This window comes from Ursus maritimus, unplaced genomic scaffold (genome assembly GCF_017311325.1).
Source record: "Ursus maritimus isolate PB19 unplaced genomic scaffold, ASM1731132v1 scaffold_24, whole genome shotgun sequence".
In the NCBI taxonomy this organism is placed as follows: domain Eukaryota; kingdom Metazoa; phylum Chordata; class Mammalia; order Carnivora; family Ursidae; genus Ursus; species Ursus maritimus.
In genome coordinates this window covers 31346561-31374414 of record NW_024424897.1, presented here as the reverse complement: position 1 = coordinate 31374414, position 27854 = coordinate 31346561, and the positions used below count along the sequence as shown (strand labels likewise).

General features: G+C 57.2%; 1 protein-coding gene across 3 annotated transcripts in view; it reads left to right on the top strand.

Moving 5' to 3' along the window:
- Positions 1 to 27854, top strand: part of CUEDC1 (CUE domain containing 1) — a 78910-nt gene that overhangs the window by 40790 nt on the left and 10266 nt on the right. For all 3 annotated transcript variants that reach the window (XM_040640883.1, XM_040640885.1, XM_040640884.1), the window contains 3 exons: positions 9165 to 9261; positions 18482 to 19111; positions 23232 to 23359. In XM_040640883.1, the coding sequence (XP_040496817.1) occupies positions 18767 to 19111; positions 23232 to 23359 (473 nt within the window). In that variant the 5' untranslated portion in view covers positions 9165 to 9261; positions 18482 to 18766. The remainder of the gene's footprint in view (positions 1 to 9164; positions 9262 to 18481; positions 19112 to 23231; positions 23360 to 27854) is intronic.

Here is a 27854-nt window from a genome sequence, read left to right as displayed (position 1 = left end):
TGATCTTGGTAGTGAGGAGGGGTACTAGTGCTCACCCCTGCTCGGGAGAAAGGGGTCTTTGACCCACCCTTCCCGGAAGGACGTGGAACGGCTCCTCTTCTGGGGATCAATGGCCCACAGTCCTTGGTCTCCCACCGACAATTGTCGCAAAGTGCTCCAGGGCTCCATTCTGCCAAGGAGGAGGGGCTCCCCTTTAGATTCTAGAATAGCACTGTCTGATAGAACTTCCAGCAATGTTGGAAACATTCCAAAATATGTCCTGTCCATTTTACCATTAGCCTAGGTGGCTAGTGAACACTTGAAATGTGGTAGTAATGACCGAGGAACTGAATTTTAAATTCCATTTCACTTCAGTTACAGTTGAAATTTGTATTGGCACATGTGATGAGTGGCTTCCTCATTGGACAGCACTGTTCTAGGAGTGGGTCTCTGAGAGGGACACAGTGGCCAAGGCGAGTTGTTTCAGAACTGCCTGCCACCCCTCTTTCCTCTGCGTCCACATACACACATTACACATTTCAGGAAGGCCGTGGATACAATGTCCTTTTCTAACAAAGTCCACTGTTTAAATATTCTTATCTCGAGTGAGGCAGAGCCGCGGCTGACCTCAAATGCGCCCCCACGCATGGCTTCTCTCTGTCTCTGCACCGTCGGAGCTGAGCGGGGCAAGACCTCCGGCAGCCCCGCACCTGAGCGCTCAGAGCCCGGGGTCCCGCCCCGGCATGCCCGTGCTGCTCCCTGCTTCTCCCCTCGGGGAGGAAAGAATCCGGCCCCAGCCGATGCCTGGTAGCTCCGGCCGGGCGCGCTGCTGTGAGTGAGGCTCGGTCACCGGGGTGAACAGCCCACACTGGCGGTTTTGATCTTTCCTCCTAGTGGAACAGCTTGGCCTCAAGTAAGAAGCAGTTTTACTTTCTGGAAGAAGGTGGAGGCTGGGGGCAGTTCTGGGTTTCTTGGCTTGGTATACGGATACACTTTTGAGCAAGATGGGCGGGGGGGTGGTGGTGCTGGACGGGCACTAGGTGTTCATCAGAGGAGATGGTTCTCTTACCCCCCTGCCCCGTCCTCTGTTTCCCCAGCGTCTAGCGCCTGGGAGCGCCCTGTAATGTGTGCCGGACAAATGGATGAGTCATCGCTGCCTGCCGGAGCACCCTCTTCTTACTCTCTGTCTCTAGTTTCCTTCTGTCCTTCCCTCCCCTCTCCCTGCAGTACCTGCAAGCCGGCTCGCCTCCCTGCTCCCTTTCTAGCCCAGGCTCTCAGATGCATGCTTCATTTCTCAGCACACTCACCGTTTCCGAGTGGGCCATAACCCACCTCTTCCAAACATTCCAGAAAGTACCCCTGCACTACCATCTCCCCGCAACCCCAGGGCCTGTGGGACTCCGCAGGCCATGTGAACAGTCCTCATCAACAGGGGTGTCATTGTCCCCTGGCCCGCTCCATGCCGATGGGGACAGAGCCCCTCTGTGCAGGCAGGATTTCCTGTGTGCTGGTTGCCCTCTATCTGCAGAGCCTGAGTAGCGCCCCCTTCTGTCTGGTGATTCTACCCCTCGGTGCCTCCTCTTGCCTGACTGAAGTCTTCAGTTCTTTTTCTTTCTTTTCCTCTTTTGAGAGAGAGAGGAAGAGCTGGGACTGGGGACAGAGGGAGAGAGAGAATTCCTTGCAGGTTCTACCCCCAGTGTGGAACCCGAGAGCAGGCTGTGGGGCTTGATCTCCCGACCCTGAACCGAAATCAAGAGCCGGACGCTGAACGGGCTGAGCCACTCAGGTGCCCCTTTCATTCTTTTTCTTGTGGTAAAATATACGTAACACAAAAGTTACCATTTTAACCATTTTTAGGGGGCAATTCGGTGGCATGAAGTCTGTTCACACCATTGTGTAATTATCCATCACCACCATCCATTTCTAGAACTTATCCATCATCCCAACCAGAAACTGTTCATCCAACAATGACTTCCTTCCCCCATGCCCTCAGCCTGTGGTACCCTCTATTCTAGTTTCTGTCTCTAGGAATTTGTCGGTTCTAGGTAACTCACAGAAGTGGAATCATACAGCCTTTGTCCTCTTGTGTCTGGCTTTTAGCGTGTTTTCAGGGTTCCTCCACGTTGTCGCATCTGTCAGAACTTCGTTCCCTTTTATGGCTGAAGAATACTCCCCCTTTTCCCTTATGTGTACAAGACATTTTTGTTTATCCATTCATCTGTTGGTGGACACTTGGGTGGTTTCTGCCTTTGGGATATGGTGAATAATGTTCTTACGAACACGGGCGTGTACGCATATCTGTTCGAGTCGCTGCTTTCGGTTCTTTGGGGTAGACGCCTTAGGAGTGGAATTGCTAGATCATATGGTAATTTTGTGTTTAACTGTGTAAGAAACTACCAAACTGTTCCCTGCACCCAGCCCCACGCCCCTGTGCGCGCCCAGTCCCACCGGCAGTGCACCTTATTATTTTTTTCAATTCTTAATTTTAAACTACAGAGATAATGCCTGTTTGTGGAAAAACTTCAAAGGATGCAGAGCGGGATGAAGTAAACAGAAGCAGAGCCCCTCCTGCAGCCCCACCTCCAGCATACCCGCTGCTTGGGGCTTGGTGCGCGCGCGTGCAGATGCGCGAGGACGCGCTCAGACGCTTCTGCAGAACTAGCGCCGTGGGCACACGGTCCGCTCATTTGGCTTTTTCATGTCATTCCCTGTTGGCCCCCGAAGGTCTCGGCTGCGTGCTTTTCCGTTTTGGGGTGTATCTTGTGTTACTTATTGGTTAGCGGGTACCGAGAGACGAGTGGGGGCGCTCCCCGTGGTCGCTCTTGCGAACCCCTCTGCTACTTGCACGCGGGGGGCCGCCGTCTCACCGGACCTCAGCCTGTTTGGGGAAAATGGGAGCTGAGCTGGGTAATGGGGAGGCCCTGCCGCCCAGAACCCTCTTTCCTCACCAGGCTCAGCTTTTCCCAACTCGCTCTCCACTCCCAGGACAGCCAAGCCAAGCTGAGCCGCTTGGTGAAGGAGGGCCACCCACCTTTGGGAAGAGGCAGCCTTGGCCAGGCACGCCCTCCCCTCTGGGAATTCCCGGGAGTCAAGTAACTTAGAGCAGGATGGAGAGGTGAGCAGTGGGCTGGAGGGGGGGGGGGGCTGGGGCTCTGGTGGTGTGCGGCATCGAGAAGGTGCTTGTGGGGCTGGCAAGGCATGCAGTGCCCCCCACTAGGAGAGACCCAGTTTAGGCCTGGCAGAAGTCCACCTTTCAAGCCAAGGACCAGCCCGCCTTTTGCCAGCACCTTTTTCTGCAGAGCCCCAGGCAGCTGGTGGGAGAGTACAAAGCGGCCTGGAAAATCCATAAACTGCATAATCAGCCCCTGCATCTTGGCCGCTTGACTCTGTTTATTGCTTCCTGTCCCCGAAAGCCCTTTACAAACAGAGCGGCTTTGAGGGGGGTGAGCTGGACCTGGTGGGTGGCCTGCCTCTGCCAGCCGGCCCCAAACTAGCCCATTCTCTTGTACTCCTTGCTGCCACCGCCCCCCCTCCCCGCGGAGCTCAGGGAGGGTGGGAGCTCAGGGTTGCCTGAGGGTGTGAGAGGACCGCTGCCCCCCAAGGAGGGCAAACCCCCAGAGCTGTTTACTTTGTAATTGACAAAGGACAAGGATCCTATTTCTACCGTTTCCTTGAGGGCCTGGAGGTGAAGCTCTGATGAGGTGCAGGAGGGGAGCAGGTGAAAGCCTTACCCTCTGATTGACCCCTGCAAGGCGGGGAGGGGAGCAGGGGCCCATGCCCGGGGACCTAGGGACAGCCTGCTCAAAACCTGGTTTATTCTTGTATTACTTTTTAAAAAACAGGTCTTTCCCTGTTGACTGACTTTTCTCCCTTCCCTCCCACCACCGCCTGGGGAAGGGGGAGGGGCAAGAGGGAACTCTTTCAGGAAGAGCTGCCGCCCTGCAAAGTTGTGCTAGACAGGGCCAGGGTGCCTGTGAGGGCTGTTTGCTGTCCTTCCCTTGCATCAGGGGGACGGCAGGGGCTACGCGGCACCTGCGTGGTTGGAGGAGGGATGCCGAGCTCTGGGATGGGAGGAGGGGCAGGTAGGCAGTCTTCCCAGCCCTGGGGCTGCCCCTCCCAGCCAGATGTGGCCAAGTGGTCCCTCTCTCGGACCTGGGTCTCTGCCACCCCACCGCCCTCTGCCCAGGGTGGTTGGAAGCCTGAGTTCCCACCCTGCCTCTGCTGCCTTGCTACTCCTTCCTTTACCTGGCTTGCCCAGATGACTGACCACAAAGCCCTGATCTGAAAAGCAGGGGGATGGCTCAGCCTGTGTCCCGCCTCTGTGCGGACCCACCGTGGGTGAGAGGCCTTTTCCGCAGGGGGCTTGTCTAAGCAGACTTCCACGTGGGACCTGTGTGTGTCTGAGCCTGTGTTTTCGGTTGTGCAATTCTGAGCCGGCCGCACCCTCCCAGCTCCTTCCTGAAAGTGAAATGTTACCGTCCTTGCTCAAGAACAAAAGCCCCAAGTTCAGCCCTGCACGGTAATGATTTTCGAGTGTGGCCACTTCCTCCTGTGGGGCCTGCCGCTGAGTGTCGAGGACAGCCCAGACCCCGACGGGGAGGTCCTGCTGGGGGTGGGAGAGGGAGCCTGGCGTGGGCCCCTCCGGGCCTGGGGGGCTGTGGCAGAGGAGGCTTGGGGCGGGACTGGCTCAGCTCTGAGCTGGGGTGTGCCCACTTCTGTTCTACTTCCCTGCTCCGGGGCTGCCTCCATGCAGGGCTTCTGCCCCTGCTCCCTGATACCTGGGAGGGGGGGGTCCATTGCCAGGCTGACCCCATGGCCCAGCCCTTCTGGAGCCTCAGTTTCTCCCTTTGCCCATGCATTGATCAGAGGCCCATCAATATAAGTGTAGGGCCAGTGCGGTAAGTGGTTGGGAGTGTGGGCTTTGGGGAAGGATCCCAACTCGCCACTTCGTGGCTGTGAGACCGCAGGCAAGTTAATTCCTCTGTGCCTGCCTCAGTCTCTCCATCTACCCCGTGGGATTGTTGCGAGGATTCCGTGTAGGTGCAGTGCCTCACACAGTGCCAGCGTGGGTCCCTGCCGCAGGCGACGTGCCCAGCCTGGAGCCTGGCTGAATGGACAGGGCTTGTGGACAGCGCGCCCCCAGCGCTGTAAACTGTGAAGTGCAGTGCACACGTAGAGCACCATCAGTTGGGCCAGCCGGCGTGCTCCGAGCGAGACAGCGACCTGTTTCGGGATCCGTAAACGAGGACGATCCGCAGACCGTGGCTGGAACTCCCGGCTGTGTCCCACTGTCGAAGCCGGGTTTCCATTCTTGCCTTTCCTGCTCGTCCTCCCCCGTGGTTGGTCTGTCGGGAGCACACGTAGCTTCACCACCTGTAAAGGCAGCGGGAATCTGACTTTACCCTGTGGATCCCCACAGCTCCACTGTTAAGTATACGTGAGCTCGAAGGACGAATCGAGCCTATGTTTACCACTAGCAAGCAATGCTTGAGCACTTGCTAGATATACACTGTGTTACCGGGTGATCAGCAAGGAACCCGGGGACTCCGGAATGTCTAGCTTCCCATGCTGTTGCCTCACAGCCCTTACGTCTGGATAACCTTGTGACCCAATTGTAGGCTGGGGCTGTTTTGGCCATGCCTTCTGTCCGACCCAGCCCTTCATGCCCATTCTGTGATGGGAGGAAGGGTGTGCAGGGTCCACACATCCCAGGCGGGGTGCTTCCCGTTGAGAGGCGGAGCGGGTGCGAGTTTGGGCTTGTGGGGTGATTTGGCAGAGCCTTTGTTTGCTGACTGTTGACTAAGCCCAGGTGTGCGGACCCAGTGTTTATAGAATCCTGGTCGTCTCAGGCTGGAATGAAGCAAGGAGATGCTCGGGGGAGGGGAAGTGTCATGGATAATCCAAAAGTCATTTGTTTGGGGCCCAGAGCCAGAGAAAAGGTATTTTTGCAGATCTCCCTAAATCAGTCAGACTGGAACTCTCTTTAATGTGTGCCTACAGTGGATAGGCCCTGAAATTCAGTTCATACACCTGGGAACCATCTGGGGACTCAGGGCAGACACAGAGGGTCTGGAGATCATTTTAGTCCTCCTTGCCTATTTTTCAGATGGGAAGCTGGAGGCCCGGAAAGTAAAATGACTTGCCTAAGGTCACCCGGCTGGCTAGTGATGGCGCTAAAACTAGAATCAGCGTGCGGTCGGGGTCCTCACGCTTTACTGGGCATCAGGATGACCTGGAGAGCTTGTTAAAAAGCAGATTCCCAGGGCACCCCCGCCCGAGATTCCGATGTAATAGCAGGTGGAGAATATGTGTTTTTAGCAAACACCTCAGGGGAGTCTGATGAAGTCTCACCACCCTCTGCGATGGCGGCTTTAACGCAGAGTGTTTGCTTCTGAGACTGACAGAAAAGCACATTAACATTTCCCAAGAGCAGGCCGGTAGCAGGAGGGGAAACAGGCAGAGATGCAAACAGCTCGGGAGACGAGAGCATGGGGGCTGAACCCAGGCTTTAAAACCCTCGCGAGGAACTAGTGTGTTGGGAGACTTGACAGGCACGCTGGTCTCTGCCATGTGAGGCCACGGGGGTTGGATGTGGCACAGCCCTGGACAACCTCTAGGTCACACATGACTCAGTAAAATGGCTCTGGTCCTGGTAGAAGGCTGGGATGGACAGTGCTAGATGCCCGTGAGGACTAACCAACACCAGGCCCGGGCAGCATGACCCAGCACTCGGTAAATGGCAGGTTCTCTGATTATGTGTAACTTCTGGGGGAGAGGGGCCGAGGGGCTTGGTGTCCTTATAGAACGGACTTCTGCTGAGGATCTCATATGAGGAAAGGGGTGGAAAGAGCTTCTGGTTCTGTAGCTAAGAAAGGGTACCAGTCCTTCCAGCCCCGGGGGGACTGGGATACGGCCACCTCCTTTTGCAGACGTCATGGTTTGTCCCTGGTGCAGCGGTGCCTCTCTCTGGCCCTGAGCCACCACCCCCCCACCATGTCCTTGCATCCCCGGGAGGTTTCCGTGAGTGGATGTCAGAGGTGAGACTCATTAGGGGCTGTTTCTATTTTCTAGAGGTGGAGACTGAGACCCCTGGAGGCAAAGAAGGCTGGTTATGGGAGCCCCAAGAGTTCCCACCCCCTTCCTCTGACTATCAGATTTGAAGGCCAGGGCTGGCAGCCCCGCTGGCCCGAGGCCCTTCCCTGCGCTCCGTTCCAGGCGCTGATCCTGCGAGCAACTGGGAAGGCGGTGCCTCTGGTTCTGGCCAGCGTTGCTGCGGGTCAGGTCAACCTGAACTCACCTTTGCTGGCTCAGACACTGTAGAAGCCGTTCTGGGCACCGATGGGGAAGAGAGAAAGGGCTGGGGGCCTCCCGTGGCCCTGCCATCGGCCTAGTGAAGGGAGTGGCCCTCGTGGTGGGCTGGTAGTGCGGTTAGTGTGTGTGGAGGAGAGTGTGGCTATAATTTTAAAAACACAGCTTCAGAGTTAGGGGAAGAGAGGACTGGACTGAGGACCTGGGGCGGAGGGCAGTGTTCAGGCGAACCTGATGAGGGCTGTTTGTGTCCCGCAGCCTTGCGAGCGAGTGGGTTTGAGTGAGCTGGTGCGTGTCGCACACTCAGGACACGCGCTGCTTTGGAGTTGCTAGTGTGTGCACCACACGGAGAGGGAGCACTGGCCCAGGACTCTGGGTTCAAATCCCAGCTGGGATCAAATCACAGGCCAGGGAGCTCTGTGACCTTTGGCAACGAGCACCATCTGGAAGTGAGAACACAGGATTTCTTCCTGCCGTCCTAATCTGGCCTCTTTAGAGGGCATGGGTGGGCACGGAGCTGTGTGGGGTGAGGCGGCGTGGACAAGGGAGGGCCTCAGGCTGGGAGGGGATGCCTGGCGGCTGGTTTCTGGGCGCCCGAGGCTGTGGAAGGGGAGCTCTGCTGCTGCACGCGCTGAGAAGGGGCCAAGGCGAGGAGGGGGTGGCAGCCTGTAGTTGGGGGAAATAGCTCTAAAGAATCCCATCTGCTCTCCGGGCTGGCCCTTTTTGCTGGGGTGGAATTTCTGATGGTGTCTTGGCTGCCAGAGGGGGAGGGCCAAGGCCCTCCCTGCCACAGCTGCTGCCTGTTCTTTTGAAGCTCAGGGCCAACCACCCCCTCCCCAAGGCTCTGCTCCCCAGCCCTGGGCCTGCATTCCTCAGCTGCCAGAGCCGGCACTTCTGAGAAGGCCACTCAGCCTGCGTGCCTGTGTTTGTTCACCCCTGGTGGTGGCAGGGAGCCCCTCCCCAAGAGGGCAGGCCCCCAGGAGGAGTGGGAGGCCTGGGCGACCCAGGCCCCAGTATATTCCAGTCCCTTCTCCCCAAGCATGCATAGCAGAGTATGGCCAGGAATGGGGCTGTTGGCCCAGCTCCCTGATCCACTCAGGGGGCCCCAGAGCCCCCCAACCTGAGGCCCTCAACCTGATGGGAGGCCTTTGTGCTGCACACTGGCCCCCTTCGGGGCTGGATTCAAGATCGTAACCCCAGGCCTGACTCCTGGGCCAGGCTGTAGACTCAGCCCCTGAGAAGTGTGTGGCCTTAGGGCCTTACTAACAGCTGCCCCAGGCTGAGAGCGGCTATGTGGTGCCCGTGGCATGAATCCCCCTGGAGGGGCACCCGTCCTCCCAGGAACAGGTATCCCATTCTACAGATGAGGACACTCACTGAGAGAAGCCCCACTCACCCAGGCGGTGGTGAGCAGAGGGTAAGCTGAGGTTGGCCCAGAGCTAAAGCTCCCCTTGTAACCTCCGTGCTCTGCTGCCTCTTCCCCCAGACTCCACACCGTTCACAACCAACATGTGGTTTCCCCTCCGCAAGGAGCTTCCTGGCCAGACCCGGCCCTGCCCTGCCCCGGAGGACCCCCCAAGCTGTGGTCTGACCTCTGGAACAGCTGTGGCATCCTCCACGGCCCTTCATTCTCCCCTGCAAGGCCACCAGGAGGTGGGCGGGCCCCTGAGCAGGAGGGAGCACTGGGGGAGGAGGGGTGCCTCGCTCCCACTGAGGCAGGACTGGCGAAGGCCTGCTGGACTAGTAGAGACAGGAAGGATGGAGCCCAGCCTTGAGGACTACAGAAATTCTAAAGTCCTGGAGGCTCTGTGGTTTGCTTTTTTCTTCCGACTTTTTTCTGCCATCATTCAGTTTTTGCTTTGTTTTGTTTTAATTAGAGAGACGGTATAAGGTGGAGATTAAGAAGAGCATGGACTCTGGGGCCAGACCGTTTGGATTCAAATTTTGGCTCCATCACTGACTGTGTGACCCCACGTAAGTTATTTAAACTCTCTGGGCCTTATTTTCCTTATCTGTGAAATGGGTATTATAATTGCTTTACTTTGAGGCTTGGATGAGATAATGCATGCCGAGTGCTTAGAAAGTACACGGCACGCGGTTAGCACTCATAGACATTGCTATAATGATTATTAAAAAGTGGTTCATGTCTGTGGTCGATAATATACCTACACAAAAAGGTTAACAAATCACTGGCGTTGCTGTCATTTTGCTATTCTTTATAGGATATTTGCTTATTTTATTTTTAAATTAATGAATGACCATGAATCAAAATTTAAAAGATATATAAGATTTACAGTGAAAAGTTTCCCTGATCTGTCTCTTAGGACCTAATTCCACCCAGCAGAAACCTATAGGATCAGTGTCTTATGAACGTCCTCTCCATACATATTGACACGCACATACCATAATGTCCTATAGCACCGTGACTGTGACTGTACTTGCTGTGTTCTGCCTTGCGTTGCTCCCCTTAGCGATAGGGCAGAGAGACATAGAGAGACGCCTCGTTTCTGTTTACTGTTGTATGGTATTCCAGGATACATATTATATGAATTCCATAGAAGTGGGATTCATGGATCGGTGGGTGGGTGCACAGTGTGGGTTAGTGTGGGGGGAAAGGGGCAGGAGTCGGACTTCTGCTCCTAGGACCCTGCCCTGCTCACCCCGAGCACCCCTCCCGAATCCTGGTTCCTCGGCCTGGATTCCCTGGGCATGCTCAGATACTAAATTGTGTGGCATCCTTGACTGACCACCCGTCCCAGGAGCCCAGAGACATCTGGGACTGTCCAGACTTGAGAGCTCAGCTCCAGACCATGCAGGCCCTGCCTGTGGAGGGACCTGGAGCCCAACTGCCCGAAGGAGAGGCCCAGGGAGGATGCTGGCCCCTCTTCCCCAAGGAGCTGGACCCGGGCCAGCATGAGCTCATGCCTGGAGCCAGCCCAGCTTTACTGGCCTGCACCTGAGCTGCCAGTGACTCCCTTCTCTGAGTTTGGGCCACTGACTTGGTCCCAGGGACACATACACTGCCACCAGCCCAGAGGGGCTCCTCAGGACCACGGCCCCTGGGTAGGGCATTGGTGGCCAGCACCCCTTCTGTCCACTGACATTTGATCTCCTCGCAGGCTCCTGGATTGAGTGTCTTGGCTAAGCTGCTAGAATTTGTTGATGGAGAGAGGGATTGTTGTGGAAATAGTTTTTAAGCAGCTCAGGTCGAAGTGGGAAACAGTTGGTCGTCCAGGCAACTAACAACCTTGGTGGGGCGGGGACAAGGTTTCTGTAAGGAAAAGGCCACGGGCCTTCCTCCAGGATGAGGCTCTGCCTGCAAACTTCTCCTTCCTCTTCCCTTGCTCCCCCAGCACGGGCCCCAGGCACCCCCAGCCTCCCCCAGGGCCGCTGTGCCCCGCTGAGGACTCAGTTCAACACGCGGTTACCTGAGTTCTCGCCGCATGCCTGGCTCTGCGCTCAGCTCTAGGAATACAGAGGGGAGGTGGAGCTGAATGGATTTACAGCGTCGATTCTGGAGTCCGACCTCCCGTGCTCAAATGTGTGACCCGAACAAGTCACTGGACTCTTCTGTGCTTCGTTTTTCTATCCATAAAGTCGAAATCGCAGTGACAGTATGCACCTTGCAGGGCTGCAAAGAGGGGATGAAAATGTTAGCATGCAGAAGGCACTTGCAATAGGGTTGGCTCGGAAAGAAGCAGGAGATAGTAGGTTATCACTACTATTACCATTATCCTACCGAGATGAGCCAAACCAATGACACGTCACTCATGTTTGAGGACCTTCCTCTTGGACCTTTTCAACTGGAATGCACAAGTGGCTTCTTGATGGTGCCTTTTATAGCAGCCAAGCCCTGTCCGGGAGCCTCAGGAGCAGAGATGAGCGAGAACGGTGTCCTTGGGACTGAGGCTGCTGGGCCAGTCCTTCCCTAGGGGAGGGACCTTATTAACTTCCACTGAAACCTCTTACCGTAGGCCCTACCGCAGGGCTCTTTTGGCTACACACCTGGCCATGGAAGTTGAGGCAAGAGAGAGAAGAATTAGGAAAGCAAATGTCTTTCTTTTCCTTTTTTTTCTTCTACAGATTTTTAAAAGATTTTTTTCTGGGAAGGGGGACTTTTGTTCGGCCCCAGACTTACATGGGACTAAATGATGGGGTGTGGCCCAGAGAGGTAAGTGGGCAACCCAAGGTCACACAGCAGGGCACGGCAGAGCTGAATGTGTCTTCCCCTCTTCCGCCTGTTCCTCTCAGTCCAGCCAGGCCTCCTTTCTCCTCGGGCTGTGCCCATCGTGCCCCCAGAGGTGGGCACAGGTGTGGCTGGCCCGCAGCCCGGTCCCCTCAGAACGAGGCTGGCTTTGTCGCCGTCACCCCAGCAGCTGTGGCCGGTTGAGTTTTCCGTTAAGCCTTTTCCACGCCTTGAGCAGGAGCAGGAGGCTCGGCATTTAAAGGTCACCCGGCTTTTGAAGCTGCAGCGACATTAATAGCTTGGGAAGAAAACAAGCCTGTGCCGGGGCAGGAGGACAAGGCGCCTCTGTCAGGGCTGCCCCGCCCTCCCCCCAGCAGGGCGCGCACACGCATCCACACACTTCCACGCTCGTGCACCCGCACCCGCTCGCAGACCCCGAGAGCCTCTCTCCGTGTCTTGGGCCCCCACCTTCCCTTCTCCCCCCTTGGCGGCCTCTCCAGCTCAGCAGCCCAGATGCGCAGCCGGCCTCCCTGAGCCCTGCCCCCATGACAACTGAGGTGACAATTGGACAAGGATGCAGCTGCCCTTCGCCCGGCAGCCTCTCCATTAGCGCTGCCGTTACCCACTTGAGGTTTCCCCAGGACTTAACCATGGTTACACAAGCGTCCCAGGGGTCATATGACCTCATTCCGGCCCCGCTGGCTTTTGCAGCCCGGATTCCTGATGAGACACCGTAAGCCGGGGCCTCGTCTCCTCGTTCGGGAACGAAAGGGCTGGCAAGCGGCGTGCATCTTGCTTGCCAGTCGTGCTCACTTGGTAAAGGCTGTGCGGGCTCCACGGGACAATAGTAATACCTGGATGGATTCGTGAGGTCTGCCAAGCACGGGGCTAGAAATTGGTGGCGTGCGTGAGCCTTGTGTTTCCCACTTGGAGAATAAATTCTTTTGAAACTCTTCCAGTCTTGGGTCCTGAGACCCTTGGGCTGGGTGGGTTCCTCTCTTTTTCAGTCCGAGGTGGGGGTGGGGCAGATTCTTGGGTTCTAGGAGAGAAGCTGCTCTGTTTGCCCTTTCCCTGGGAGCCGCTGGGGCTGAGCCCTGGGACACCACCTAGTGGCCTGGGATGGCGGTGCCACTGGGCTGGGCCCAGATCTGAGGCGAGAAGGGACAGCGAGTCCCCTCTGCAGGGCGGGATCACAGCAATGACAGATGGATCACAAGATCTGGTGTGTCCCTTGTCCCTGGGGATTTTCAGAGGAGGAAGCCAGAGGTGTGCAGAGACAGAGCTGGCCTCGGGCAGTCCCTCCTCCTTCTAGAAGAGAGAGGATGGGGGAAAGCAAAGTGCTGGCAATTGGGACCTCTGGCCTCCTAACCCCACATCTCTTCTTGAGGCCTCCTGTTCTCCCCTACCTTTCAGGGTTGGGTCCTCTCAGGGCACAGTGGAATGTTAAGTCAGATCTTGGACGCGTTCGACTTTCTGTCCGCTGGAGCTGACACTGGCTTGGCAAGGGACAATCCTGCTGTCAGCCTTGTGTGCCTTGTAAGGGAGGAAGCCCTCAGGCCAGGCTGCAGGAAGCTCCTGGGACCTTAACCAGGGCACTGACTCGGCCTCAGTTATTTGATCTGTGAAGTGGGTTAATAACGCATGCCCCTATAGAAATGATAGGTTTTTCATGAAGACTCAATGAGACCGTAGAGGTTCAGAAAGGGCTTTGGAAACTAAGAAGTCCTGCTACTGCCTGTCTTGCTATGAGCCAGAGGAGCAAGGGAAGGGAAGATGACCTATACTTCATGGCGCTCTTGCCTCTTCCTTTCCCTTCTTTATCCACCTAACAAATCACCGTTGTCAGCGGCAGGCACTGTGCAGGCATTGTACCCAGCACAGTGAATAAAGCACAGGCCTGGCTCTCGTGGAGCTTACCTCCGAGTGGCGGAGATGGTCAACAGCAAGGAAACATGATCTCTCAGGTGGTCTGTTCCACAAGAAGAACAAAGCAGGCCAAACGGTGAGGGAACGGGGCAGATAGAGGTGGTGCTTGATAAGGCTGTGCTTGAGTAGGGACCCGAAGGAAAGGAGCAGGGGAGCATCGGGGCCCCGGGATGGGAGCGCGCATGGCTTGCAGGTGGGTGAGCAAGGACCCAGGACGCCCAGAGAGAGTGAGGGGAGGGGACCGAGTGAGGTTTGACGGCAAAGGCAGGTGGCCCAGGCAGGATCCCACACGGTGTGGGCCCTGGCAGACCAAAGTAAGGCTCTAGGTTGTGTTCTGAGGACATGAGGAGCCATGGGGGGGAGGGAGGGGTTGGAGCAGAGGAATGGGGCAATGGGGGGGTGGTAGCAGGGGAGGTGGTGAGCTGCGGCCGGGTTCTGGGATGGTTTTGAAGGTAGGAAAGATGGGATTTGCTGCCACTGGGTGTGGGGTGTAAGAGAATTCGGGCACTCAAGGAGACGCCCAAGCTTTGGGCCCGAGTCACGTGGAGCTGCCATTCACAGAGATGAGGAAGATGGGAGGGGCAGGGTGGGGGAAGGACCACGAAGTCCGAGGGCCGTTACGTTGGAGCTGCTATTGGACATCCAAGCGGGGGCGGCAGGTCAGCTATGCAAGTGTAGAGTTGAAGGGCGTGTTCCCAGGAGGCATCAAGGCAAGAGAAATTTGGGAGCCTGTATTCAGCATGTAGATGGTATTTAAAGCCACGGGACTGGGTAAGATTGTTCAGGCTGTGAGTGTAGCCAAGGGCCAAGGCCTGTGCCCGAGGCCACGCCAACCTGTCCCGTGGCGCTTACTAGCTCCAGGCCCCCGTGTAAGTTCCATCACAACATCCCTTCAGGTGGTATTACACCTGTTCTTACAAATGAGGAAGCTGAGGCTAAGAGGCGTGAAGTGGTTTCTCCAAGTCACACAGCCTTACTGGGCTCCGTCAGAGTGGGAGCCCAGGACCCTGGCTCCGGGCCTCTCACATCTCCTGGTCCTGCAGGAGACTGGCTGGGCTGACCTTGGGCAAGGTCAGGAGAACAGCACTCACTCGGGCAGCTGGCCCACCTCCCTGGGCCAGGCCAGGAGTGACTCAGGCCTTGGCTGTCTCCTCACCCTTGGAGTGAAGATTGGCAAGCTGCTGTCCCCCTCCTCCCAGGCCCGGATTCCTTCACGGGGAAGTGGAAGGCCTGGCTCCCTGGGACCGGGGGGAGGACAGGTGTGGGATTTCTCCTTCCCAGTCCCCAGGTCACTCACAGCCCAGAGTTTGGGAGAGCTGTGGAGTTGGCCTCCAAGACCAAGACATCTAACAGGCTCAACGGGTTTCATGCACTTCCTTTTTCAGAAGTGGGTCAGGGGTTATCTCCCTCTGTTGCCCTGCCAGCACACGGCAGCTGGGGTTCAGAGAGGTGGAGCAGTTTCCCCAAGGTCACGGAGCCGGCTCTGGGGCCCGGCCAGTAGACACCCCTCCCCCAGTGCTGTCTAGGTCACATCTCCTCTGCTGGAATGTCAGCCAGGTCATGCCCAGTCTTCTGAGCCTGGGCCACCCGTGGCTGCATTTCTGAGGCTCCTTGGCTCCAAGCCCTCCAAGCCTGACTGGGCACTTTTGGCTCTTAGGAGGTGGGTTCCTGGTTCTGGCCTGTCTACGTACTGGCTGTGTGACTTTGTGCAGGTTACGTGACTTCTCTGAGCTGGTTTCCGCAGCTATGAGATGGAGATAATAATGGGTCTCCGGAGTTGTAATACAGGTTAAACGTGAAAGCGCCGGCACAAGCTCGTACACCGAAGTCACCCGCCTTAATTCTTCCACGTGTTTTAAATTGCTTTTCCTTTGAGCCACGCTGGTTGCACAAGGCAGGACGACACTGACCCCCAGCACGGCCCTTCCCCCTGCTCCCAGCCGTGCTAGCCCCCCTCGGCCCTGGCCTCACGCTCTGCCCTTGAGCTTAGCGAGGGATGGTCCTCACGGGGTAGGGGTGGGGGGCCTGCATCCCCCACCTGGTGCTAATTATGGGCAGCTCGGCTTTTGGGTCTGTGGTTCTTGCAGAGTCCTGTGGAGATGGTATTTCTGAACAACCAGTCCTGTTTCCCCGCACTTCCCATAGCGTTTCTGAGTCACCTTCTCAGCCACAGGACCACCTGTGGTGGGAACGTGTAGGTTTTGCCACCACTGGTCATGTGTCTTTGAGCCGTTCTGACAAGTCCTGGGTGGCAGCGTCTTCGTCGGACGTGCGGAGCGGGCTGCGGGGCTGGCCCAGGGTCGTCAGCCGTGCCCCATCGTGGCGCACGTAGGAAAGGCTGTTTCTCCAGGCTTCGCACCTGGGGTGAATGGAAGAGGAGGTGGCTTGACCGGTGGTGTCTCCAGCTGCCCCGGCCAGCCAGCCTCCCCTGGGGCTTCGAGGATCAGTCCTTCTTCTAAGGCCTGAAGGACTCGCCCACCCTCTCCACGCTGGGGAAGAGCTTGGCCCGTGTGCCGACTGCTGCTGGCTCTTCGCCAGCCCTCTGGGGCCGTGGCAACACCCGTCAGGCAGCTCGCCGTGTTCCAGGCACTGCACGGGGGATGATCTTGCTCCGTTCCCATCCAAGTCCCGTAAGTATAGGTGAGGGCACTGGGCACAGAGAGGAGAGGACCCTCCGAGGTGCCATGGCTGGGGAGTGGCAGAGCAGGGACGGCAGCCTGGCTCTGAACCCCTGCACTTCCTGTAGACGGTAGGCGTGTGGGGACGACCTTCCTGACACTTGCAGCCCGAGGGGCCAAGCCAGGGGGCTGCTAATGGGAGAAATGTGGACCCCATCATCTTCCTTCTTCCGCCACCAGGGGTGGCTCGGGTCCTGGCTTCTGTCTCCAAGGGTCTGCCCTCGGCAAAGTGAGAGCCCGGTCCCTCTCTCCCTTAATAAATGATTTGCAGGCCAGTGAGAAGGTGGCTTTACTCCAGAGAGGGTGTTAACATAAGGCACTGACCCGTAGGTGTGATGACATCAGCATAGCAGATGGCAGCCCTGGGCACTGGCTTCTGGGGCCTTGCGCCCCCAAGGTCTCCGTTAGAGGCCTCAGCGCAGGTTTCCAGAGCCCAGGACAAAGGCGGAGGCTCCAGGGTAGAGTTCCGGCAGAGTCAGAGCAGCATGCTCTGACCTTCCAATGCGGCAGGGGTGGCGGAGAGGTGGCATGGGGGTTGGGGTGTCTAGAGCTGGCTGTGGGACGCCTTGTCATACTTGGCTCCCTTCCTGTGCTCATTTTCATCACAGTTCTTGGACTGACCATTTGCGGTCACCCCTCTGTGTCTCCTTGTAAAATGGCTTTGGCCTCCCTGGGCTGTGAGTTGCTCATTTGGGAAGACAAGGGGCTGGAAGAAGTTGGGTAATACATCATGCCTCACCCAGTCAACAGAATACTACTCAGGCATTAAAAATGGCGAAGTAGATCTGTATGTTCTGACATGAGAAGATGGCTACAAAAAATTATTAAGTGGAAAAACAAGTTGCATAGAATTTAAGGTTTGATCACATTTCTGGAAAATAAATTCATACATACGGTAGTGGACGCCTAGAGAAAGTATCTAGATGTAGATACAGCAGAGTGATAATAGGTGTCTTCCAGAAGCTGGGAGGGATTGTGGTTCTGTGACATCAGTGTCCAGAGGCAGCCTGGGGACCAAGTGCTTCTAGTTTTCCATTCTTTTTTCTTTTTTAATATTTTATCTATTTATTTATTTGAGCAAGAGAGAGAGAGAGAACACGTACAGGGAGGGGCACTCTCCTGCCGAGCCGAGGAGATGCACCAGCTTGGCAAGGAGTCTGCTTCTCCCCGCCGAGAGCCTGGCAGGGCTTGTTCACAGGACCCTGAGATTATGAGCTGAGCCAAAGCCAGACACTTGCTTAACCGACTGAGCCACCCAGGCGCCCCTAGTTTTCCATTCTTCAATACAACCCACCTCTCTGGAACTAGGCAGACGCCCACCCAACAAGCCCCAAACGGGAGCCCTGGACAATTTCCACATCCGTCTAAGGACTCAGAGGTGTGAAAGAGGTTAGAATCTCAACATGGTGGCCCTGGGGAACAAGATGCAGTCTCATTGGACCTGGGCAGGGACTGACTGAAAGGGACAGAGGGCATCCATGATAGCGCTGGATCTTCCTGCCCTGGGGGCCCTGAGAGCCCATCTACAGCACCTTCCACACTCCTCTGCTCTTGTCCTTCTTACACCATCAGCTGTTTGACGGTTGAGATCACGGCAAGCGAGGGTTCATGTTGATTTGCTCCCACGAATGTTTCTATGTCCGCTGTTAAGATGATGACCCCAAGTCCTAGAAAAGGGAAAACAGCTTTGCACCTCTTTTGTCAGACTTAAGAAATATCCTTTGATGGGCTGTTCCCTTAAAGCTGCCACTTTTCTACAATTAACAAAATTACTGTAAATCTTGGGATAAGCATGAGAAAGTCAGAATTTGAGGCTTTTAGATATAGTCAACTCTCAGTTGACTGCACTAACAAAAACATGACCTTGGCAGTGATTTACATGCTTGGTTGCGAGTGGGCGGGACAGTTTTCAGTCGCAGGTTTAATAGCACTCTCCATAAACTGGAGGCCATGATATTGGGATCATCAAGTTGGGACCGTGATGTGGGAAACAGAGGCTGAGTGGGCTGGAGACCAGAAGGCAGGATGGCGCCTGTACAGAACCCCCTCCTGCCTCAGGTCCTCAGGGCTCCTTGCCAGTAGTAGTAGTGGTTGAGACCAGTGACCATAGTCCCCGGTTCAAATCCTAATTCCTCCACTTCCTCAGCATCTATGCCTCAGTTTTCCTACCTGCGAAATGGGGATACTAGCACCCACCTCATAGTGGTGTCAGGAGTCAGCCCACCCAGAACACTTAGGCTGGTGCCCGGCCCAGAGTCGGCCCTTGCTAACAGGTAGCAGTCCTGTGCTAGTACAGAACCCTGGCTGTTGACTATGGCAGCTGGAGAGAAAGCACCAATGCGCGGGGGCAGACAGGCCAAGGCCCCTGGCATCCCACCTCTGACTCTGCCTCCCTCTCTTTCAGGTGGGACCGTGTGCCCCAGGATGCCCCGGGGGTGTGGATGACCGGCTGCCCAGGCCCGGATGCCGCCGCCCCGCGAGGGCCGCTTCCCGAGGGCCGCCGGTGGCCCTGCGCCCTAGCCTCCCGACCCGGGGACCTCGCGCGCCCCGCCCCCGCCTGGCCGCCCAGGGGAGCAGGAGCCGCGGGAGGGAGCCTCCCGAGCCCACCGAGCGAGCGGCCACGGCGCAGGGATCCGGGGGCAGGGGCTCGGCGCCGGCCGCAAACATTTTCCCCCAGCGGCTCGGCAAAATGACCAGCCTGTTCCGCCGGAGCAGCAGCGGCGGCGGCGGCGGGGGCGGCTCGGCGGGGGCGCGCGGGGCGGGGGCCGGGGCCGGGGCGGGCGCGGCCGCCTCGCAGGAGCTCAACAACAGCCGGCCGGCCCGCCAGGTGCGCCGCCTCGAGTTCAACCAGGCCATGGACGACTTCAAGACCATGTTCCCCAACATGGATTACGACATCATCGAGTGCGTGCTGCGGGCCAACAGCGGCGCCGTGGACGCCACCATCGACCAGCTGCTGCAGATGAACCTGGACGGCGGTGGCGGCAGCGTCGACGACGACAGCTCCGACTCGGAGGACAGCATCCCCCCGGAGGTAGGCGCGCGGCCGTGGTCATTCCCCGGGAGGCCCGACGCTGTTGGAACCTCTTAGAGGACTTGGGTTGTTAGCCCGGCCCGAGTTCTAACTCGCGAGTAGCCCCTTTCTCGCAGGAACGCCGGATCCAAGCCGGTCGGTGGCCTTTTATGGGCAGAAATCATGCAGTCATTCAACAAACATGGCACGCCTACTCGGTAGTGTGCCAGGCACCGTACTAGACCCCGCTCAGGGGTCATCAGAATTGAAGAGCTTGTTAAAAATGCAGACACTCAGGCCCTACTCCACCATACTGAAGTCCAGTTCCAGATGGGGCCCTCTAGCCTGTATTTTCCTAGAAACGCTCCTTTTGCACCTCTGGGTGTCCACTTTGGCCAAGTCAGACCGAGTTTCTGCCGGCACAGAGCTCACAAGACTCCGGCATTGGTAGCCGGGAACGGTAAGTGCTTATGGCGGGAGAAGCAGGAGCAGGAGAGGAGGGGTGGCTTCCCAAAGGAAGGGATAGCCAGGCGGAAGCCCAAAGAGAGTGGGGAGTGAGCGGCAGGGGGTGCCTGCGGAGGGAACGGTTCATGCAAAGGCTCAGAGGCGAAACAGAGCATGAGTCACTCGGGAGCTGGCAGCAGGACCTCTGGAGCCAGCGGAGACCGGGAACTTGAGAAGGCCAGACCGCGGAGAAAGAGCAGGGCTGTATCCTTAGAGCATAGGGAGCCACCCAAGAGGAGTGACCTCAGACGTACCAGTTAAATTCCTCCGACCATGGTGTGATAGAGGCGACAGCAGGCAGTGCCCGAGCAGTTCCCTCCTTTCTCAGCGAGGTCGCCGGGGGAGAAGGACCACCCTGCTGCCTCAGGGCCCACCTAGCCCCCCCCAGAGTCCTGTACATGTGGGACGCCCCCCCCACCCCCCGCCCCGGTCTCTGCAGAGCCTGCCGTGCTGGGTGCAGAAGGGGCACACAGGGTCTTCCTGCGGCCAGGTCACTGCCTGCAGGGGCATCTGGGGCATGTGGCCGTGCAAGACGGAAGGACCCAGCAGATGGCATTTAACTCTGCTCTTCACTGAGTCCCAGCCTGTGCCAGGCACCCTCCTACAGGCTGTCCTTACAGTCCTCATACACTTCGTGAGGTGGCATTATTATTATTACCCTCGTTGACAGAGAAAACCTAGACCCAGATATGGCCTCAGATTCCTGGTCAACACAGCCCTGCAGGCATCGACTCTCTGTCAGCCAGAGTCCTGCAGGGCCAGGCCACTGGCCCTTCTTCCCTGAGTTGGTGCTTCCCGGGCTTTCTCCCTCCAGGTGGAGGAGAAGCTCTGTGGGCAATGACATCTGCCTCATCCCCGCGTCACCTATAGCACCCAGGACAATCCTGGCATATAACAGGCACCCAAGGAACGCTCGTTGAGTGAATAAATGTTGTTCCTGTCTTTGCACAGGTTTCTTTAGTCTCCTTCCTTGGGAGACCACTCCTTTGAACTGCCTGGATTAGCCAGTGGAAGGAGTCTCAGAAAACCCAGATCCTCTTTGTGGAAAGGAGGGGTGAGTGTGTGTGTGTGTGTGTGTGTGTGTGTGTGTTTGCAAATACAGCCTTTAAGTGTGAGGAAAGTATTCTGCATACTCTGACCCTTTCCGCGGTCTCATTGATTCTGCAGTCTGGCAGGTAGGGTGAAACAATTTTTCCTCCTTTGTCCACGGCGCCCATGGGCCTAGGAATCTGCACGGGTCTTCACCATCCGCTGGATAGGCCTGCACTGTGCGTGCTTCTGTTTTTCTAAGACTCTTGCTTTCCAAATTGAGCCCCTTCTCAGCACCCCTCCTTGGCTGTTTCCCCAAGCCCCCACCTTCGGAGCTCTGCCTGGCCCATCGGCAGGCGGTTCCTGAGCCGGCGGAAAGTGCTTCAGAAAATTGATGAGTAGCAGCTGGCCTGACACTAAGTGCTGACTGGGGGCTGATGGATGGTGGGCTGGCCCGAGGGGTGTCCTTACCAGAGAAAAATATCTCCTGTCAGATCAATGGCCCGGGCCCTAGCCCCCTGAGCACCTGGCAGGCATCCGTCACCCACACTGAGCGAAGCCAAGGGGCCACAGAGCCGAAAACTTCAGCACCTTTAGAGCCAGAAAGAACCATCTCATTGTGGCTGGTAGGGTTGTGGGGAGAGGCCGAGGGAGGCCAGGAGCATGGCTGGGGTTACTCTCCCTGGAGACTCGGGATCAGCCTTTCTGGAGCGTGCCTGGCCCGCTGCCTGCCTCCTTGGCGGTTCCTCATTCCAGGAGCCTCTGATGAACGTCTGGTTCCTGCAGCCCCGGGGGGCGGCTCTGCTGCGCGGGGAGGGGGCCTCCTGGTGCAGCCAGAGGCCTGATCTCCCTGAGTCTGGAGGCGGCCTAGGACACCCCAGGCAGCTTCCTTCGGGGAAACCACTCTCCCCTCCTCCCCCATCTCCCTCCCTCACGCCAGCCACTGCAGAAGTTGGCCTCAAGGCCCCAGTCCGGAACCCCGTCCCTCAGAGCAGCAGGGTCTGAGGGGCAGGGAGAGCAGGCTCGGGGCAGAAACAACACTGTTCTCTGGGTGCACTGGGTAGCTGCCGAGCCACTGTCCTGTGCCAGGCCCCCCAGCTTCCCCAGTGACCTGGACTGGAGCTTGCAGTGTTCTCTCGCGCGTGCTCTCCCTCCCCCCCCTTTTTTCTTCTTGTGGAAATTTGGGCTAAGCAGAGCAGTGGCCCACAAAGCAGCTACATTCTTCTTTTTCTGCAAAAGCATCTGTTTAAATCCTTTCCGCCTGAAAGGAGAGAACGTTAGTGCACTCCAGGGCGGGAGGCCGCCTTGGGTCAGGCTGGCTGCGTATGCGCCAAGTGTGGCAGTGTCTGTGAGAGCATGTACGCACTTGTGTGTGTGCCCGCCCACCTGCCAGGGCGTCCCCACGAGACCCTGGGTGCCCGGGCAGGGGTGGGCTCGGGGCGGACAGGTGCCAGTGCGGCCCGGCCCCGCCCAGGCTTGCAGAAGCAGTTTAGCATGACTTCTGCAAACTCACTCGGGCAGTGAGTTAAAAGGAAGGGCCTGGGGACTCTGGGGCCCACTGACAGCCTGTGAGCCCTTCCTGTGTTCTTCGGTCTTTCCGAACAGAAGTGGGGAGCAGGGGACAGGGAGCAGGAAGCTAAGGTGTAGGCCAGCTGGGGGGTGTCTGCCCTGGGATCTCCTGGTTGATGGTCGCCTCCTGCCTCCTGCCCGGGACTCCTCTGTGGATCTCTGGGGAAGGATCCCCATCAGTCTGCGGAGCAGCAGCTCTGAGCCTTGCCCAGCCCTTGGCTTTTCCCTGTCCCTCTCTCTGGCTTCTGGATGAAGAGACTCGTCCAGCAGGGAGAGGCATCCTGAGTACTCCTCTTGCCACTGTCTGCCCGAAGAGTCCAAGCAGGCGTGTGGGTGTTGTGCTTGAGGGATGGATCCTTGCTGTGGAGACCATGTCCAAGTTGAAGACTCAGTTCTAAAAGGAGCATATGGCTTTGCCATGTCACTTAGCCAGGGCCTCACTTCCCTTATCAGTAAAATGGGAGTAACAATCCTTATCCTACCTTGCCAAGTTGTTTGAGGTCCAGGTGAGATAATTGACATGGAGGTACTTTGAAAGAGTATGAGTGATGTTGAAGTTATTTATCAGAAGGAACCCATGTCCCGAAAAGTACACGAACCACACGTGTGCGGCTCAATGAAGTTGCTCCAGCACCCGGGTTAAGGAACATCCACAGAGCCTGGAATCCCCCTGGTGTCCCTCCCCGCCTGCGGCACCCCCAAGAGGTCCTACTGCTCTGACTTGCAGCCCCGTGATTTGTTTGGTCTGTTGTTAAACCTTGCTTGGATGGATAATGCTGCTCTGAACATTCTTCTGGGGACGTGTGCTTTCATGCCCATTGAGTATGTTGGAATTGTAGGGTCAGAGGCAGCCATGCGTTCAGCTTTATAGAAAACCAAGCGGTTTGGCAAAGTGGTGGCCACATCCCTTTACACTCCCACAGCGACGCAGAGTTCCTTACTACGCATCCTTGCACGCCCTGGATTTTGTCTAATGGTATTTATATTCAGAGGAGGATTGTTAATATGTCTTTTTTTAAATTTATTGTTTCTGATCTAGATCTTGGAAAGGACTTTGGAGCCTGACAGCTCTGATGAGGAACCCCCGCCTGTATACTCCCCGCCAGCCTATCACATGCACATGTTCGACAGGCCTTACCCTCTGGCTCCCCCCACGCCACCTCCCCGGTGAGAACCCGTCTCCTCTCGGAGCGCAGGGCAGTGGGGAAAGGGATCAGGGGCTGGGGTTGAGGACAAACGCCCTGGGAAACTTGGCTGGACCCCTCAGGCCATTATTGCCACCAAGAACAGGCTTCTACTACAGCAAGAGACATTTTAGCTAGATACCAAGGAGAACTTCCACACTGGAAGGATCGCAAGAGCAAACATTCACTGAATTCCTACGCTAGGCTAGGTGAGACGCTGAGCACGATATGGGGCACAGAGTTACATAAGGCTTGGCGCTGCCTTCTGGGCTCTCACAGTCGAGACCCATGCAAGTGGGAGAAGCAAACGTAGGGAATGTGTACTGATATTTCCCCCACTGAGCCCATGGCACACATTACTAATTGACCACCGGGCTCTTTCCTGCTCGGTGGACAGAGCTTTAGAACCTCTTCCGCACAGCACCTCCCAGACCCTCAGCAGTAATTGGCCGAGTGGATATCTATTTGCCATCCCTGGTCTAGGGATGTGGTGTGGATTTTTAGACAGTGGGAGCAAGTGAGTCTTTTTCTGGGATAGTTTGATAAGTGGAGGCAGAGGAGTGGACTGCTGGGTCCCGGGAGACTTCTTCCAGGTGAGGGGCTCTGTAATCTGGAAGTTTAACAGGAATCCGGGTGCCGGCTGGGTCCCACGGTCTCTGAGGAGCTTGTTTTTCTGTGCTTCATGCTTGTAGTGGGACTGCTGGAGCAGGGGTGCCTCTTTGTCCTCGAGCTGCCGTTCCTTAGACTGGCTCAGCGCTGGGGGGCTGAGGAGCTGGGGGGAAATGATGGGAGAGGGGACTAGTCCCAGGGGATTGTTCCTTCTGGGGATCTTGGGCGCCCCAGGCCGTGGTAGTGGAGACCCCTGCTCTGCAGGTAGGGCAATGACAGCAGCCACAGGCTACCAAGGGCAGGAACGGTGAGACTCTTGATGCGTTCTAGTCCTCGAACGACTTATAAGGGCACTGTAGCGCCCCCATTTCGCAGGCGAGGAAACTAAGCTTAAGAGAGGTTTCATAACTTTTCCGAGACCACAGAGCTGAGCTGTGAACTCAGGCCGTTCTGATTCCAAAACCAATGTCTTCACTGCTGTGTCTGTCGCCTCCCTAATGGGAAAATTCTCTGCAGTTACAACTCAGGACCTGACAGAGGCCTGAAAGGTCACAGGACAGAGGGAACAATGTTTTGTGTTGGGGACAGGAGCAGAGCTGGGGTCCTTCCTTTGTTGCGGGTGGTACCAGGAGGCTCCAGCAGGGTGGGAGGCAGGGAGTGAATGCGTGGGTTGATCTGGGGGGGGCTTTGGCAGGACTTGCAGCCTGGCGTAGGTCATGGAGCTCAGGGCTAAGTGATTTACCTTTGACCTATTATTAATTTTATTTATTTATTTATTTATTTATTTATTTATATTTGACAGAGAGAGACACAGCGAGAGAGGGAACATAAGCAGGGGGAGTGGGAGAGGGAGAAGCAGGCTTCCCGCTGAGCGGGGAGCCCGATGCAGGGCTCGATCCCAGGACCCTGGGATCATGACCTGAGCCGAAGGCAGACATTTAATGACTGAGACACCCAGGCACCCCTATTATTAATTTTTTAAAATAATCCGAGATGCTTTTGCAAAACGTCCAGTTTTTACTAGGCAAAGTGGTTCTGCCTATTTTTCAGAAGGGAAAACTGAGGCCGGAAGAGACAGAATCCCAGGATGAGCCCAGGCCCCACCCTCCCTCTTCCCCTCTGGCTGGGTGTGCAGCTGCTGTGAGGACAGGGACAGTGCAGCTCAGGGATGGAGGCCACCGTTGGGGGTACGGTGAGCTCAGCCCTAGATCAAGGCTTAAGAGGCCTGAGTTTCCAGGCCCTGACCTGGAAACGAAGGCTTCGCTGGGCCTGGGGAGGATACAGGGCAGAGAACATGAGTCAGGAGAAAAAAGAAAGTGCTCTCCTACCCCCTTCTTTCATCTGCCAGGCTTCTGGCTTTAGGTGCTTTGGCTGTGTGGCCTCTGGCTTGCTACTTAACCTCTCTGAGCTTGGCTCCCCTCCCCCTCCCCTGTGGAATGCGAATACTAATCCCCAGCTCAGCACTGTGGTGAGGATACTGTGCATGGAGCATTTAGCATAGTCCCAGGCAGGGATCAGTCCTGTCACCTGTGGTTGACTGCTTCTTCCCACCCCTGCTGCACAGCTGGCTTCTGAGCTCAAACATGGAATCTTGAGACCAGCGGTGAGGCTTCCCTCAGAGGCCAGTGTTCAGAAGAAGCAGGGCCAGCCTCCAACCTTGTGCCCCTTTGCCCCAGGATGACCCTGCTAGGCCAGGTCCACTCGTAGGCCATTTCCAGGGTCTCATTCAGTCTCTCTATCCAGAACATTCATTTTCAGCATTTATTGAGTCTCCTGCAGTACGCAGGTGCTGGGCCATGTGTGTGATACTGAGATGAATATAGCACTGCCTTGACCCCCTGCGGAGATTAGAGGCTGGGGGAGGCCTAGAATTGGGGGCAAGAAAGTCTGCCTAGAGGAACTCATGTCCATGCTGTGTCCTGGTGAAGCAGGGGACAGGAGGGCATGCCAGGCAAGGGAAACAGCATGTGCAAAGGCCAGGAGGCAGGAGAGGGGGAACCCTCCGGGAGCTTTGGGGAACTCCAGGAAATGGAATGACCATGAGGCTGGAGAGGCGAACTGATCATGGGGGCCTTGTGGTTCCTCTGAGGAGGTTTGGCCTTATCCTGAAGCCAGCAGGCTTAAGCTGGAGAGTGACAGGATCAGGTTAATGTTTTAGAATCTCTGGCTCCTGGGGGGGGGGGGGGGGGGGGGGGGTCCCTCTGCTACCTCCAGTCACCTGAGGGAGTGCAGATGGGACAGGGTTTGGGAGCTTGCCCTGCTGAGCAACAGAGAGGCAGGGTGACCCCAGTCGTGCGCACCTGGAAAGTCAGCACCCCTGGGCCCAGGTTTTGCCTGCACGATCTGTGTGTCCCTGGACAGGGCCTGACTCTGGGCCTCAGTGTCCACGCTTTACCAAAAATCCTGCCTGGAACATTCGTGTCTGAAATCCTTCTGGTACCCTGTACCTTGGGTAAAACTGGGGGTCTGATGGGGCATGAAGTTTTAGTTTTGGGGTCCTGGGGCAGAGGCTCTGGGCCAGGAGAGCCTCCCAGCCTTCTCTCCCCTTCCCCTCCTCCAGCCTGCCCTTCCCTCCATCTCCGGAATGAAGGAGGTCTCTAAGACCCAGAGCTACCCCTCCGCACAGGCCACCTGCCGTTTTCCCGTTGAAATTACAGCCCTGGAAGTTTTTTATTTGCCTCTCAGCTCATTTCTGACATTCCTTTCCAACCACAATGGAGTTGCCTGGGCCGCCTGCGCTCAGGGCCCCCCTGGCTCTCGCAGCTGCAGTTGACCTCATCTCTGCCTTTGCCAGGGCCTGGGCCCGGGAGGGGCTGGGCCCGAACTTCCTTGGGACCATGGGCCCAGCAGCCCAGGAAACTGGGCTGAAGAGGGGTCTTCTGCTCCTTGTCCCCTTCCCCTCTTGGGCTCAGCCACAAATGGCTAGAGGGGTCACAGTGCAACTGGGGCTCTCCCTCCGCACTTCCTGGGTGGCTCCGGGTGTGGTTGAGTTGGAGTGGGTACCTGGGTCCTAGGGGAAGACCCTGGAGAGGAATTCTCTGTGCTGGGGCCAAGCACGGGTGGTCTGCAGGTCCCTAAGAGAGGGGGCATCCTCTCCCCTGCCTCAGGCCCTTGGGAGAAAGGAAGCCTCCGACAGCGACAGAAGGCGGCCGGTGATGCAGAGAGAGATCTGCCTGGACTCGGAGTCCCGGGTTGCGATGCAGGCTCTTCCGCAGCCTTCCCTCCCTCACCTGTGCCGCGAGAGGGTGGACGAGGCGGGCGGGTTCCCTTGGCTCCCACCGTGCACTTAGCAGCTTGTTATCCCCGTCTGCCGCCGCCCCCGCCCCCCCTCGCCCTGCCAGGCCACCCGCCTAAAATAGAAAAGGAAAGGAAGTTATTTCCACAGTCAGCGGCAGCCCGGAAAAGCTCCCCTCCAGTGAGGGGGCGGGCGGGATTCCTGGAGCTGGAGACAAATCAAAGCCAGGCGAGAGCGGCCGGCCCCGCCGCCCCCGGCCGCTGCCTTCTGTGTGTGTCATTTCCCTGATTCAGCAGAACACGTGTCCTGTGGTTGCCACGCTGCAGGCCGCCGCCGAGGAGCCGTAGGGAGCTCCTGGCCTGGCCCCGGGCTGCCCTCAGGCCCCGGATGGCGGGGCGGGGGGCCTGGGGGTCAGGGAGGGCTCTTCTGGACCGCTTCTCTTCCTGTCCCCGCCTCCCCCCCCCCTTGCCGATGGCCTCTGCCATGGCACGTGACCTCCTGCCGGCACTTTGCCTAGGAAGAGCTGCTCCCGAGCCCCTTGCAACAGGAGCCTTTCCACCCCCACCTTCCATGTGCCTCTTCCGAACTCTGCCCAAGACACAGCCTCACCAGGGGCTCCTGCCCACCTCGGCAG